The following is a 17039-nucleotide window of genomic DNA, read 5'->3' on the forward strand; positions in this document are numbered from 1 at the left end:
AGACAAAGCAAAATAGGGACAACAAATTGTTACACATTTTTTAAAAAATATTGACAAGCTAAAATCCTTACAGAATTGTTCTTATTTGCTTTGCTTCATCTTTTTCTTAAAAATCAGAAAAGCCGTGCACACTTAAAAATATACAGGGATGCTCAAAATGCAGGTTCCCTGAAGCGTTATAGATTGCTTCATGCTACCCACTCACTGATCAAAACTTAGATGTAATGCAAGACACACTTATATCCCCTCAAAAAGTGATTTCACAAATATGTTGGCTCCTACGAGAAAAAAAGTGGCTCCATGTCACAATAAAAGCCATACTTAGGAATAGAGCAAACCTGTTCAAAGCACCTGTTTCAAGAAAGAAAATTTGATATGTTCCAGAAATGACTGCATTTTATTTAAAAAACTATTTACAAAAAACTGTTCAGGAACTCAGCTTTTTGGATAAAACAATAGAAAGTGAATTTATTTTCTAGGAGTTCAAAACCTTGTTGTATTGTTTTCATTATAAAAAATAAAACTACCAGAAAAACTCCCTATCAGTAGCACCTTGAACTTCGTAGAATTGTCACTATGCAAGTTCTTACTAAAAAAAAAAAAAAAGAAAGAAAGAAAAAAATATCTGATTATCTGCTCAACATGAAAACTTACATTACCAAAGTTTTTCTCAAATTAGACATATGAAGTACAGCATATGACCAGAAAAATATTCCATTTAATACAGTCTAATGATCTGAGTGCTATTTAAAATAAAATACTTTAAGAGCACCCAGTTTATCTAAATGTATATTAATGACTATAGAATGCATATGTCCATTTTAAACTTAAGGGAGAAAGCCTATAATTACAGATTTATTTTAATAAAGTAAATACCAAACACTTACTCTTAAAAAAAATTCTCACACAAACTTATAAGAGAATTTTAAAGTAAAATAGGTCACACTATTCTAAGCTCATAGGCAACAAAATTAAAATTATGCATCATTTGTGTTTTCATTATGAGGTCTGAATACACAAACAAAATCAAAGAAATAACAAATACTATTAAAACTTGATAAAAATTAGGCAGAATATCAAATGTAAAAAAATACAATGTATTATGTGATGAGTTTGAATGCAAAAACCACATATTTATTAAACACATGATTAACTTAAAAACACCAAACCAGTTTGTTTTAAAGTGCTCCTCATCCAAGACCTTGGACAAAACCATCACTCCAAAGTGAATTTAGAAAACAGTTTACAAGGCAAACACTGACAATAGATATGGACAGGAACTACCAAAAAATGCAATTTGTCCTTTAATTAAATAATGCCATTCTCAAGTGATGTAGAGCAGTTGCCTTAACAGAATTCCTTTTTTGTATAAATATTCATAAATTAAAAAATGTCTCTAGATATTCTAAAGAGCTGCAAACATTAATATCTTAAAACAGCAGCTTAATGTCTATTTTAGGAAAAAAGCACTAAAATCCTCCTCCATTGAAAGCCGTTTATTTCTCTGGTAGAAGTGAGCAAGGTCACTACAACATTAGCCTCTTTCCCAGAACAGTGTAAATAACAATGTATACACATCTTAAATTTGGTAGGTCATTTTTGATGCAACAGAAAAATAAATAAATAAAAATTAAATACTTTAACCCAACATTTGGTATTGACAAATCAGTAGTGTCAACTTCACATATGAAGGACAGCACAGTCTGGTTTGTAAAAAAAAAATCCTCAATGTCATGGTATTTGGGCTAAAAATATTTAAGAATATTAAATGTTTCCTTTTACTTAAAGGAATACAGTACAATCACCATCAAGCTGCTATGGTAACTCGTTTTCAGCTGGGGTAAAATGACCATTTGGTCCATGGCACAAGTTACATATGTCACACTTCTGTCCAACAGAAACCTTATGTTTATAAGATTTCATATTTATAAGCTACAATACACTGACTAAGCTGTCAGTCACTCACAGTTTTTTAGAAAAATATCTACATTTGTCCTTATGGATGTCAAAGTGTTACACCATCATTTGTTTAAAAAGAAAAAAAGATGCACATTCATACTGTGAAGTTATTAGGAAAATACTCTTGCAAATAAACTATGTAAAGTTAAAATACACTTCAAAGGTATGTGGGTTTTTTGTTTGTTTTACAATATTCTATAAAGTGCAGAGAAATCCTAAGGGAAAAACTACTCCCTATGACATAGTTTAATTACAGCAGCTTTTGCATAGCAATACTTAGAGGAAGTTGGACATTTCTGTTTCCTCAGGAAGAAAAGGATGAAAGAGGATCTTCCAATTCAGATTTTTTTTTGGCCATAAGTCTGCTCTCTTCAGGAATGGTTGCTGATGCCAAATCTCCATTAAATGTATTTCTTGAACAGTGAACAGGCCCTATTAACAAATTGATTAAAAGGTTAAACATCCTATCAATATTAACTCCAATATCCTTTGTGAAGAACATTTTAAGTTTTCTTTTCAGAGACATGAATTCCTTTAGCTTTCTGCTAATTTTTCTGATTATTTGTTTAATAAAGAAAAATCTAACTGTTCTACTATTGGGAGAAATTTCAGAGTTCATGAGATAAATTATGAAACTACCTGAAGTAGAGATATTTATTTTGTTCATTGCTAAGACCATGGTTGGCACATAATGGACACTCAATAAATATTTGTTGAAGTGAATTAATCTTTCTTAATTAACCATGGCTTTTTCAGCCTGATGGTTTTAATACTGTTAGTAACCTCCTTGCTCTTAGGCAAAGAAACCAAGACCCCAAAAAGGTTACCTGGCTAAGGCAAGATGACACAATTGGTAACAGAACTAGACTAATTTGGGTCTTGCTATTTTCATCACTGGACTTTCTGAGTATAGCACACTGAAACTTCCCTATTTCCATTTGGAATGCAACTCACAAAACTATCATTAGATGCAAGTGAACAGAGCTTAACACATTGGCATGGTCCGGTTCCAAGGCAGCTGCACTTTTATAGGTACATATTACTTGAATTTAACATAAATGTTTATTTCTTTTATTTTTTTAATATAGTTAATAAAAAATAGAAGCAGCTGGGTCTCTCAAAGAAAATAACATTTTGGAATAAAGCCTTTCAACTAAGACTGCCAATTGCAAACCATATTTCTAAGAAAGAGCACTTAATTCAGTTTCTGTTTTGTCAACTAGGACACTAAACTTGAGGACACACAGAAGGAAATCTACACTAATAAAAGAGAAACATGCAAATTAACCATCACTCTGCTACGCCCACCAGCCAATCAGAGCAAGTATGCAAATTAACCCAATGAAAGATGGCAGTTAATTTGCATATGCAGACGAAGTGAAGACTGAAGCCAGCATACAAGGAAGAGGGAGGGAAAGCAGAAAGGGAGGGGTGGCTGCGGGAGGGAAAGCACGGGGGCGGGGGGGGGGGGGGCAGCAGCGGGAGGGAAAGCACGGGGCAGCAGTGAAGGAGGGAGGGAGGGAAAGCGTGGGGCGGTGGGAGGGAAGGGAAAGCACAGGGCGGCGGCGGGAGGGAAAGCACAGTGGGGGGGGCAGCAGTTGCAAGAGGGAAAGCGCAGTGGGGGGGCGGCAGTTGCGGGAGGGAAAGCGCAGTGGGGGGACGGCAGTTGCAGGAGGGAAAGCGCAGTGGGGGGGCGGCAGTTGCGGGAGGGAAAGCGCAGTGGGGGGGGCGGCAGTTGCGGGAGGGAAAGCACAGGGGGTGGGGGGTGGCGGCTGCAGGAGGGAAAGAATGGGGTGGGGGGCAGAGGCGGCGGGAGGTAAGGGAAAGCACAGGGGGCGGGAGGGGTGGCGGTGGCGAGAGAGAAGCCCACTGGAAGCCCTGTTCTTGCAGGAATCTTCCTGCAACGGGCCTCTAGTCTAAGGATAAAACTTCTGACCTAGCCTACAGTTGCCAATTTTAAAAAGTTCTGGAGAACTGAGACAGATAAATGTATGTACATGAATATGTATGCAAGTGTGTGAGCCTGCATGTGGGACTAGTTTTGTTATACTCCTTTACAATAAAATTGGGGACTGCTAAATGGAATAGGCTTTATACTTAAGTATTATATGAAAACTGTCTTCAGAAAGTCAAGACTATAGTGCCTGAAACAGGAGAGCTAAGGAAAATGGCTAGCTTTAAAAAAATTAATTTAGCTATCACAAATAAAAATGTTTCCCTTAAAAAAAGAGAAGTGGCAACTAGAGAAAAGTACAAGGCAGCATATAGGGCTTTTTCATGAGCTCTGGATTAAAGGTTCATGTATAGAAGGCAGAAAGAACAGGTTAATCAGAATACATAATACTTGCCTCAGGTAACATTCTCCCCCCATTCCTAACCTCTCTCTCTCTCTTCCTTACCTCCTCCAAGATGTACTAAACTGGCCCAGGAAAGTTTTTCTCCCTTCCCCCTATCACCCTCACCCTTTTCCTCTCTTCATTGCTTTCTTTTTTTTTTTTTTAATTTTTTTAAAACATGTTTTTATTGATTTCAGAGAGGAAGGGAGAGGGAGAGACAGAAACATCGATGATTAGAATCATTGATCAGCTGCCTACTGCACGCCCCCTACTGAGGATCGAGCCTGCAACACGGGCATGTGCCCTTGACTGGCATCAAACCCGGGGACCCTTTAGTCCGCAGTCCAATGCTCTATCCACTGAGTCAAACCAGCTAGGGCTCCTCTCTTCATTTATTTACCCATTGTCCCAACTTAAATTCAAAATGATAATGAGCATAGATCGGTGCTCTGTATCAATAAATAGATTATTAGTTCTGTAATAAACATGGGCATAAAAAAATACCATCAACTTCTAAAGATCTGAAAGTGGCCTGCAGTCCCTTTTTAGAATCTCCACCATCTTCATGAACTCCACATTCTCCTCTAACTAAACCTGTTTAACCTGGTGAGTAAACCAAATCTATCTTAATGTTTTCAATATATTCAAATACTAGAAATATAACACCGTTTGTTTTGTCCCATTTAGCCATCCTGTGAACTAGCTGGTCTCTTCTAGGCAAGCAAAGAATCAAATTGCCCTAACTGGTTTGGCTCAGTGGCTAGAGCATCAGCCTGCAGACTGAAGGGTCCTAAGTTCAATTGCAGTCAAGGGCACAGGCTTGGGTTGTGGGCTCGATCCCCAGTAGGGGATGTGCAGGAGGCAGCCGATCAATGATTCTCTTTCATCATTGATGTTTCTTTATCTCTCTCCCTCTCCCTTCCTCTCTGAAATCTGTAAATATATATATTTTTTTAAAAAGAAAAGAATCAAACTGCCATTTGCTGTCATTTCCATAAGGGAAATAAGACCTGTGTTCCACACAACTGACTTACAAATGAATTCTTAGAACACAATCTGTTACGGAACTGGGAACTGTATGTAGTTTCCAGCCCACAGGCTTCATAGGCAATAGTAAAGACTTTGTAAAGCAAAAGCCTATTAATGGTAATAAGACCGTATTTGTGTTCAGTAGAAATCATATTCAAAATACTGTCTAAATAGATTGTCTGACACACTTTTAAAGCTTTTTCTCTACAAAGAAAAATTCTTAAAATTTAACATAAATCACAAAACCTTTCCTAAAGTATTCAATCACAGTATGCTGCCTCTTTAAATAGTAAGGGATAAAAAGGTATAGGAATAAATGCTACTATAATTCACCACCAACACCAGAAAAAAATTTATTTTCCTTGGACATTTCAAATTATTTAAATAACAATGCTGACTTTTTCTTTGAACTTAGAACTTATCTGTATTTTTTTCTTATTTTCTTAGTACTTTGAACTTGCCCTAAATCCTACCCACAATTTATTCTTTTTCTTCTAAAATGCTCTTTAAACGGACATGTAGTGGGAGTAGAAAATTATTAAGTAATTACTAAAATGTAGTGGGAGTAAAAGATTTCGGTATTCTATATAAGTCTAAGATAAGGTATTTACAAAGAGATACTCAGAACTTCTCAGTTAATAACAAAGGTATTTATAAGAGGATATATGAGCTTCTGTTGGTTATGTATTGTCTGCTTAGCTCTGAATTAAGGAGTTAATCCAAGCGCCCAAGTACGATGTTCACTTGTCAGTATTCTTCATTTCAACAATTACGAAGCCCCACAATAATTTTGCTGAATACACCAAAGAAAGAGACAGACCCCATCTAACTTACTATCTGGGTCTTCAAGAGGGATATCATTGCAAGAGTCTGTATCTGAGTAGGTTCTTCGTCGTCGCTGAGAGAGCCGGTGAAGTGTAGACACTGGTTCTTTTATAGAGTGGCTACTCCTGCAAATTAAAAAGAAAGCATTAAACTATAAAGTTTTAAACAAATGAAAACACCCTCAACTTATCTGGAGTTTTAAATGACTTTTCTTTAAATGAAAGAGGAACTATCTTTATGCCCAAAGTTCTATTTTAGTAAGTTCTACTTGTTCAAAGGTCAGGCCACAAGTCAAATCATTTAGAATCCAGCTGATAACCCGGAGACTATGACCTTTGAGCCAAACTAAATGCAAAAGGGATAAAATGAAAATGATTTTTTTTTAATAGAGGAAAATCCAGCTAGACCAGGGGTGGGCAAACTTTTTGACTCGAGGGCCACAATGGGTTCTTAAACTGGACCGGAGGGCCGGAACAAAAGCATGGATGGAGTGTTTGTGTGAACTAATATAAATTCAAAGTAAAGGAGCGGAGAGGAGAGCAAGAGAACCCTCCGCTCTTTCGGCTCCGCGGGCCAGATAGAACAGCAGAACGGGCAGGATACGGCCCGCGGGCCATAGTTTGCCCACGGCTGAGCTAGACAGAAGACATATCAGATGATTAACAAATGTTTAAAAACTAAAAATTATGGATTTCACAAATGCACAGATCTAGTGTCAATCCATATCTGATTAAAAACAGCAGGGTGAAGAGGAATGGGCAGGTAGTGTGGGAGCATACTAAAGGTCAACTCACTGACAGCAGCAAGACAAAGATGGCAAATGAAGGCTAAAAAATCTACTTAAAAAACAGTCTAGAAAATAAAAAAATTAGAAAAATCAATAAAAAAATTCAACATAGTAACAAATCACTGCCACTCAATAGCATCTTGGCTATCAATGTATTAAAGCCCAACATAACTATTCTTAATGACAACCTTGAATCATCAAGAAGAAAAAAAAATTTAAATCTTATCTACCAAGATAAAAAGGATAAAATACAGTTCAGAAAACTTTCTCTCATAAATGTAAAATTTTGTCAAGGGATCAAGCTGCTACTTTTCTGGAAAATTCTGTTGGTGAAAATTCTTCATTCCGATAGGATTGGATACATAGGGCACATCACTGAACACCTCTGAGCACATGACAGTTCAATCAAGGATTATTTAATCATCAGAGAGAGGGGGAAAAGGTGACAAAGCAATAATAGGGGCTCAGCACTTATTCTTAATGTAGAGAAATAAATGCTAGTCATTATAATTTCATCACTTTCCAATGAACCAAGTAAGACAACCATAGCAATGTGCAAGAATATCACCTAACAAAATAAAGAATACTCTAGTAGTCTGGGATATTGGCAAGATCTATCTAGAACATAAAATTTTTAAATGTGTTTAATGAATATACAGGGTGTCCCCCAAAAAATGTATGCACACTTTAATAGCTGATAGCTCCATTTTGAAAATGAAATGTATTTTAATAAACACTGCCTTTATAATTATTCAAAGTGTGTGTATATATTTGTGTGTATACTTTAAAATATCAATTGCTTTTTCTCTCTTTTCAGTAAGATCTTTAGAATATAATAAAACAACAGCTCAGCCCAGCCAGCGTAGCTCAGTGGTTGAGCATTGACCTATGAACCAGGAGGTCACGGTTCAATTCCCCGTCAGGGTACATGCCTGGGGTTGTAGGCTCAATCCCCAGTGGGGGGCATACAGGAGGCAGCCGATTAATGATACACTCTCATTGATGTTTCTATCTCTCTCTCTCCCTCTCCCTTCCTCTCTGAAATCAATAAAAGTATTTTTTAATCAATAAAAATATTTTTTTAAAGAAACAAAAACAGCTCAGTATGAATATATGATGCACTAAAAGCAGTAGCAAAATGAACCTAATCTTTGGAGCCTTGTTATATCAAAAATTGGTTTATAAACCATCAAATTATATCGTTTAATGTAATTTTAAACATCTAAAAGAGGTATAAAAGCCCTAATTGGTTTGGCTCAGTGGATAGAGCGTTGGCCTGCGGACTAAAGGGTCCCAGGTTCGATTCTGGTCAAGGGCATGTACCGTGGTTGTGGGCATATCCCCAGTAGGGGGTGTGCAGGAGGTAACTGATTGATGTTTCTCTCTCATCGGTGTTTCTAACTCTCTATCCCTCTCCCTTCCTCTCTGTAAAAAAATCAATAAAATATATATATATATATATATATATATATATATTTTAAAAGAGGTATAATAGCTGGCAAGGTGCTTACCTTGCTGGTTAATTTATTCACTTATTTTTTTCTTTACTGACTACCTACTGTGCCCAGGCCCTATACTAAGCACTAAGAGAGAGAAATGCTGAGCAAATCAGAACCGGACTCTGCCCATACAGAATTTACATTCCACACCACTTTATGTTAAAGGTTCAAGGAATTTCCCTAAGTCGCTATAAATTTGGGAGAACTTAGTCAAAAGAAAGTTACTTTACCTCTCTGAACTGCAAGGACCAGGGTGGCTGACAGAACGCTTCATCTAGAAATTTTTTTAAAAAGTGAGCATAATCCATTAGTCAAGTAAAATAAAGCAGCTCTTATATATTATCATCTTTATTCAGATTAAAAAAAAAATGGCTGGCCAAAACAATTATGTTTTACATACTCAAGTAACATTATTAGCACAATTTCAAGCTTTCTCCCTAATAACCATTAATGGGAATCTTTCTCAACACATACCATACAGTCCTGAGATGTTATTCAAAAATAAACAAAAAGGTTATAATTGCCAAACAAATTTCAGAAACACTGCACACCACTTCTCCTTCTCAGAGGTCATAATACACTTGAGCATAAAAGACCTATGACAGAGAAACCCAATTTGTTTTAAGTTAACCTAGCACTTCCCAAACTAATCTGGCCATAAAGCTCATTTTCATGGTACACCTATCTGAAAAGACATATACTGATTAAAAAATAATGATCTAAGTAAATTTAGATAATAATCTTTACTAAATTTCTTATGACTAAATTTGCTGGGGTAGGTAACAGAACCTAGCAATAAGTTGTACCCATTCTTTTTTCCAATAAATAAGTCTTCAGGTAATTGCTAGAATAGTAGCCAGGTGGCATTTTTCCTTCTAAAAAAGGGCCCTGAAAACAGTTTCAAGAAAAAAGTGTAAAGTCTCATCAAACCTCCTCTCACGTGAGAGTTCCCCACAGCATGCTAGAGCAAGTTTAGTAGCTTGAAAAGGACAACAAATATGCTGTTCCTCACAAAAAGAGTACTTGTCTAATGATCAGATGTAAGGAAATCACATTAGCCCTAGCCAGTTTGGCTCAGTGGATGGAGCATCAGCCTGTGGACTGAAGGGTCCCAGGTTCAATTCCAGTCAAGGGCACATGCCGGGGTTGTGGGCTCGATCCCCAGTGTAGGGCATGCAGGAGGCAGCCGATCAATGATTCTCTCCCATCATTGAAGTTTCTATCTCTCTCTCCCTCTCCCTTCCTCTCTGAAATCAATAAAAAAATATATAATTTTAAATAAAAGAAAATCATATTACATTAATACTTCCTTTAACAGAAATCACTTCCTTTAGGATTACTCACCCAACAACATCCCCTAATATAAACAGGTCAGGTCTTTTGCAAAGAGCCTCTGATGTAGCAGACACTTGATTTTACAAATGCTTGAGGTCCAGAAAGATTAAGAAATTTGCCTACTCAGAGGGTTCGAATCCAAATGCAGACTATAAAATACTGTTTCCCCTGCAACAAGTTGTTTCAAATTCCTTACAACTTCTGTAAAGATTTGCTTAATTTTATCCCATTGTGGGTAAACATCACCCCATTGTATGTTTTTATCAAATAGAACAGATTTCCCCAACCTTTTTCATGTCACAGCACCCAGAGAACATTGTAGTATTTTCCTGGGACAATGTGGTAAATGGTACATCCTCTCGGGGGGGGGGGGGGGGGGGGGGGGAGGGGGGGGGGCGGGAACCATGACCTTGGCACATGCTGAGCTCACCAGATGATTAAAAAATTAACCTGTTGACTATTTCCCACCCACTGTCAGATTCCACCCTTAAAAATAAAAACAAAAACAGAACCACATGCAATATTACTAGAAGAAAAACAGTTAAGTTCCAACCATTTGAACAGGAGAAGGTGACACAGGAGAAACTAAGGGATCCGGATGGGACAGCTGAAACATCTCAGGTTTAAACTTGGCATTTGCTATCTTCACACATTCCTCAAGCGTTGTGATGAATGTATTACATGTGGCACTAAGTAGGGAAGAGGCTTCGTTCATGTTCTGAAAAATTACACAGAGTTGAACAGATTCATACACGACTATGTACACTCATACACTACCTTATAATCAAGTACTGACTAGGACATCTGACTAGGTTATGGTCAAATCTATTTAAAATACACTACATTAGAAAATTAAAGCCATATATGAATAATAATTACCTATCTCTCAGGCAAACAATGTATGAAATTAGATTCCAAGAAAAAATAAGTTTTTTATATTGAAAAACCATGTACAGAATTTATCTTAGATAAACCTAACCTAAATGGAATTTTATAACTATCTGAATTCCAAAGGTGATCAGAGCAGTGAAAACTCTGGAGAATTACTTAGTGGCAGACACCATTCATGTCTGCCCAGGCCCATTCTCCCATTTCTTCCTTGGTAGAATAAAAACTCCCAATTTTTTTGAAGACAGCAAAGTACTGCAAAGCATAATCAGATATAAAAGGATATCCCTGTTATACCTCTATGCTGGGAGATGAATGATTCTCGTCATGGTGAACAAATTCTTGAATCGTATGAACTTGCTGCATTAAAAGGTCACAGTAGAGGCGAAGTTCAGACATTTTGGTTTTCAGAGATTCGCTGGTTTCACTTATTTCTAAAAGGAACATACATAAACTTCAATTAGATCATTTTCATATTTTGGGGCCAAAGCAATAAAATGGAATCATTTAGAAAGCAAGACAGCTGCTCTCTCTGCGAAGCATGCAGTGCCTTTCCCCACCCTCTGCTTCCCCCAGCATGTTCTCTCTTTTCAGGAGCACACCCAAGCCTCCCCTCCCTCTTTTGTCTCTCAAAGCTCTTATCTAACTCCCTTTCTTCTAAACTCCAAGGGCCCTTCAACTACCTCAGTAATTTTCTAAATAAACTTTCCCTTATAATTTCAGTTCCTTGGCTCTGAATTCTTTCAAGCTGAACTCAAGGCCAGCTCAACTCATCTCTAAGGCCTAGTGCCATTTTTCTGCCACTAGCCTGTGTCTGACGGCCCTTTCCTGCCGTTCTGGGTATGGTGCCCTCAAAAACATGCTTGTGCCTTCCTTCACCAGGCAGGCATCCTTCCAGCCTTTCTCCACCTCCTTTCCCCAGCATGCTCCCTCTCTTTTCTGTGCACCCTTCTCTCTTTTCTGGAGCAAGCCCTCACCTCCCTCTTTCATTTCTCATGGCACCTATCTTTCTCCCTCTTTCTCCTTAGCGGGGTTTTTTAAAAGGTAAGACAAATATAAATATCTGTAGTGTGAGACCTTGGAAATAGGATACAAATACTGTAAGGAAACACCTTCTCTTCAGATTAATGGGAAAAAATTGGCAGTCGTATGTCTAACATGAAGTTCGGGTAGATTAATTCCCAAAGACAGGGTGTCATATGACCACTGAATGTCTTATACAAGATATTTCCATTCCGTTACTCATCTTTCATTGAAAAATGCTTACATTTTTCTTTTGTGAATTGGCTTTTCTTGTCCTTAACTCATTTTTCCAGTTCTGATGTTTGAGTTTTCTCTTAATAATATATAAACTGGTAATTTATAAAATTTCCTATACACTAAATGTAGCCATCTTTCACCTGTCCTTTATACTCTAAAATACATTTCAAGATCTGTCAGTTCTGTTTTATTGTATATTTTGGCATAAAAATATTTTTAGTTTTTATGTTGTTAAAACTATTTTACATAAACATTCATTTATTTTTTTTTTTTTGGTCTTTTCATTGCTTTATTTTCATATTACATTATTTTCAGATTTTTTTAATTAAGAGCTCACTTTCTTTTGTTTAATATATCTGGACAGATTAAACATCTAGCCATAATCTCAGCCACTCACTTACCAATACCTTCTAAACTAGAGGAATAAGCAGCAGAGGAAGAGAAAAATACACATAGCAGATCCTGGTGCTTCTGCATCCCTGAGTCACTGGCACTGCTTTGTGGTACTAGCCACAGAGCTACGCTAGCTAGAGTAGACCAAAGAGCTCTAGCTGCTCACCTAACCTAACCTCCTACTCCAATAGAAGCCCATTCCTTCTTTTTAATTGTAGTAAAATATGTTACTATTTTAATCATTTTTAAATATACAGTGTGCTGGCATTAATTACATTCATGTTACCATATAACCATTACTCCCATCCGCCTCCAAAACTTTTTCATCTTCTCCAGCCAAAACTCTGTACACATTAAACACTAACTCCCAATTCTCCCCTCCCCTGGCCCCTAGAAAACACCATTCTACTTTCTGTTTCTATGAATTTGACTACTCTAGATACTCCATATTAAGTGCAGTCATACAATATTTGTCCTTTTGTGACTAGTTTATTTCACTTAGCATAATATTTTAAAGATTCATCCATGTTGAGTGTCAAAATTTCCTTCCTTTTTAAGGCTGAACAATATTCCATTGTGTGTATATGCCATACTATGTTTATCCACTCATCTGTCTATGAACGTTGGGTTGTTCCCACCTTTCATTCCTTCTTATCCTACCCTTAGCCATACTCTTTCCATGATGTTCTTTTCATATATCCATAATTTAGTTGCTTTCACTAATTTAGATAACTTCTCTTGTTTTTAATTATAAAAGTAATATAAGGTCAATGAAGAATTTTGGAGAATCAAAAATATAGAAAAGAAAAATTGAACAACTACAATCTCACTACCAAGATATAAATACTATTGTTATTTTCACATTATATCTGCATATAATTGAATACCTTAAATTATTTGCTTTGCTTTTGATTTTTATTTAGTCCTTTTAAATTGACAATATATGTACACAATAAAGTCAAAAGGTATACAGTGAAAAGTGAGTCTTCTTCCCACAAATTCCCTTTCCAAAGGTAACAACTTTATCAGTTCTTATCTATCTTTACTGAGCTGTCCAATGAATGGATATATAATGTTGAATCCTGTTTTTTTTCAATTATCATTTAACTTTGGAGATTTCCTCACATCATTAAAATTCCTTTGTAAACATTTTACTGCCAATATATCAGCCTATGTAAGCACTATACAGTTTACTAAAACATTCCCCTGAATTCAAACCTTTGCATTGTTTACAATTTTTTTATTATTTTAGAGAGGAAGTGAGAGGGAGAGAGAGAGATAGAAACATCAATGATGAGAGAGAATCATTGATCAGCTGCTTCCCTCATGTCCCCTACTTCGAGCCCACAACCCAGGCATGTGCCCTTGACTGGAATCGAACCCAGAACCCTTCAGTCCGCAGGCCGACGCTCTATCCACTGAGCCAAACCAGCTAGGGCTACATTTTTTTTTTTTACTTTGATGAACATCTATGCACATAAATCTTCTACATTTCTGATTATGTCTTTGGGATAGATTACTATAAGTGAACATGACAATTTATATTTGTGTTTAAGAAAATATTCTTACTGCAAGGGCAGTTACCTTTTTCTTTTTTAGTCCTAGTGTCGGTCAAACAGGCTTTGGAGCTCCCCAGAGCAACCAGCCACCTTTGTCTTTCAGCTGCATTGACCGCCTTCATGTAGAAATGCTGCTCTCCTGGAATTATTAATTCCATTCTTGTGTTGTCTGCTGAATGGACTATGATGATAAACAAAGGAGAAATACAGTCATGGAATTAAGTAAGTTGGGGAGAATCAAAGCATTACTCTTACACAGTATTAGATGTTTCAGACACCTAAAACAACAAACTATGACTTAAGATGCAGGCAGTGCTGCTCCCTAAGGGGCTACCCTCCAAACTGCCATTCTCACATCTACCCCAGCTGGCAATGGTGCCAGGCAAAAGAGAAAACACCAAAAATTAACTACTAAATATAATATGTACTGAGAAGTGAGGACAAAGAACTCCCTCCCTTGGGGCCAACTGTACTACCCTAAATACACATGCATTATTATACTTATCACTCAGTTTTTACTAAGTTCTTTGAAAGCAGAGTCTGTGTTTTGGTATCCCCCAAGCCTAGGATAGTGCCTGGCATATAGATGAAGCAAATGGTAACTATGGCCATGTTGTCCTCAAGTAATGGGCACATCATAATCACTTGGAAGGCAAGAGTATTTTGAAGATCTTTTCCCCTCCATCCTCTTCCTCTTCTCCTACACAACCCACCTTGATGCTCTGACAAAAGAGAGTTCATCAAGAATTATGCTGAGTCAATCCTAACTCTTGTAAGAATAAATTTGTCTTACATTGTCCTTAATCACGAGTATTTACTCAGCTCAGAGCAGTGATGATAGAGAAGATTAGAGCAAGAGAAAAAAGAAGTCTTTGCTTTAATAGAGGTGATAATTTAACCAACGAACCAAACTGACACACTAAAAATAATCAAGACATCTAAATGTTGAACTCCTTGATACAGAGACTTCATGTGTAATTATAATGAGAGAAAGATAAGGAGAGACAGAAAATAAAAAAGGCTTCAAGAAGAGGGATTTGATGACAGCAGGACTGGCTTAAAACTGAAACAGAAGAACTGCATGAGAAAAGTTCTAGATGAGGAACTAAATATAATATGTACTGAGAATATCAGGAGACAGGTGTAAATGAAGCATTGTTATATTACCAAGGATTGATATTCATGAATGGACAAATGATCAATCCTGGGTAAAAAAGATTTCTAGTCTAGGATAAAATTATTGAAATCCCAAAGCTCCAAGGATAATTCTTTTTTGCTACTTGCTAATACTAGAAAAAAAAACAATAGCTACCTTAAAAGAAAATAATGCTTTAATTTCCGATGATGTTTCTACAAAATGAAACTAAAGTAAGATGACTCATTTTTTAAACATACCATAATTTATGTATCAGTCAAGTAGTCACCTGAGAAAGCAACAAAGTTAAGAACAAAGCTTCTAGATAGGTGTGGAAAAATGGCGGTGGAATAGACATACGTGTCCCGAGCCTTGTCCCGGAGCAGATAGAACAGCTGAGGGTTGCACGGGGAGTGTCTGTTGGAGAGTTAAGGGACAGCTATACTCCAGGAGAACGTGGGGGACTGCTGGACTGGGGTCCCCTGACTGGGCAGCCCCCACTGCTGCCAGGTTCCCTCCCGGAGCCCCCGACTCGGACACGGAGACCACGCCATCTTGAAGGGGAAAGTGGATGATACTGGAAACCTGAAAATCTACAACTGTGGCACCCACCGAACAGCTGAAACCCCAGAGCACCAGTCCCCAATTGGCGCAAACACGCGGATTCAGAGGAGCTCTACACTCCACCACGGAAAGGTCAGATTTCGCCTGGGATAAGCTGAGGTCTCTGGTCCCAGCAGGACAGAAAAATGCACGTACTGCGGGAGCTGGAGGACCGGGGGAAGTGTGCGCCTAGAAAAATCCGTGGTTGCTGGGGCTGGCATGATCCGTGAATGTGGAAGAGGGTCCTCAGAACTGCTAACAGAGATCTCTAAAAAGCAGCCCATTTTGATCTGACGCAGAAGGACTGCCTAAAAATTTTGGGAGTATGCCAGCTGCTTGGACACAAGTGGGAAAAGGGGATTGTTCAGGCTTACGCACAGACCCGGAGTTCGCACACTCACGCTTTCTCCTCTTTGAATCCTTGTTTCTGATTACTGAGCCCAATACATAGGATCTCCCAGTTGGGGACACCCTAGGAGACTGCAGGGGAAAGTTGTTTTTCTGGAACCTGGGGATCGGAGCGGGGAGTGACCGTCAGAGAACCAGCTCTGGGGCAGCCCACTCCCACAAACCTGTATTGAGTGCCACAGGGAAAGCAGGATCTAAGCACAGGCTAGAGAGGACATATAGACCCGGAAGTCAACCCAGAAACACTGCCACCCAGGGGCTGAATCACAAATTGACTCTTGTGTAAACACAAATTAAAGAATACAAGAAAGTAAGACACACTGCCTGCTTATAAATCAGGACTGGTTTACAACACTGAGGAGCAGTGGAACACGGAGAACTGCAATACTGTCCTGACTGGGAAACAGGTGTGCCAAACAGAACAATAGAGGAAGTGAATGACCTTCACTACTGCACATTTTATTTTTATTTTTTTTATTATTTTTTTTATTATTTTTTGTCTTTTTCATCTGTTACTTAAGAAACTATTTTGTTTTCTTTTTTCCTCACTTGATTTTACCTTTTTAATTATTAAAGTTTTATTTTCAATCAGTATTATTACTACTACTATTTTACCTTTTTTTTAAAAAAAGTGTCATTTTATTTTCTCTTTATTTGTCTTTGAGATTAGTGTTCTACATTCTATTTTCATCTTCCCTTTACCATCATTCTACTCTATCTCAACTCTACCTTTTTGCCATCACTCTCTTCCTAATTTTGGCCATTTTGTTGTCCTGTTTCTCTTACCCTTTTCCTGCTTTAGAGTTTCCCTATTCTTTCTGTTTACCCCGTTAAAATTTCACCCTACTTATATATCTAATTTTCAATCCCCTGCTCCTAGTTCAAACACACCTCTCTGTTCTCCATCTTCACTATCCAAAAAATTGTTTTTCTCTATGTCCTTTCGTTGTTTGCTTGAATGTTGATTATGTCGATTTTTTATGCTTCTTTGTGAGATTGTTTTGCTTATTCTTCTTTTGTTTT

The 17039-nt window shown here is 37.5% G+C and overlaps 1 protein-coding gene across 1 annotated transcript in view; it reads right to left on the minus strand.

The window, feature by feature from the left end:
• Positions 1-1112: 1112 nt before the first annotated feature.
• The window catches only part of PLEKHA3 (pleckstrin homology domain containing A3), a 33978-nt gene continuing 18051 nt past the window's right edge, over positions 1113-17039 (minus strand). The window contains exons 3-8 of the mRNA XM_080668881.1: positions 13896-14051; positions 10956-11092; positions 10324-10488; positions 8666-8709; positions 6159-6274; positions 1113-2391 (exon numbers count right to left, since the gene is read on the minus strand). Of these exons, the coding sequence (XP_080525007.1) occupies positions 2264-2391; positions 6159-6274; positions 8666-8709; positions 10324-10488; positions 10956-11092; positions 13896-14051 (746 nt within the window). The 3' untranslated portion in view covers positions 1113-2263. The remainder of the gene's footprint in view (positions 2392-6158; positions 6275-8665; positions 8710-10323; positions 10489-10955; positions 11093-13895; positions 14052-17039) is intronic.

This window comes from Plecotus auritus (assembly GCF_963455305.1).
Source record: "Plecotus auritus genome assembly, chromosome: 5".
Taxonomy (NCBI): domain Eukaryota; kingdom Metazoa; phylum Chordata; class Mammalia; order Chiroptera; family Vespertilionidae; genus Plecotus; species Plecotus auritus.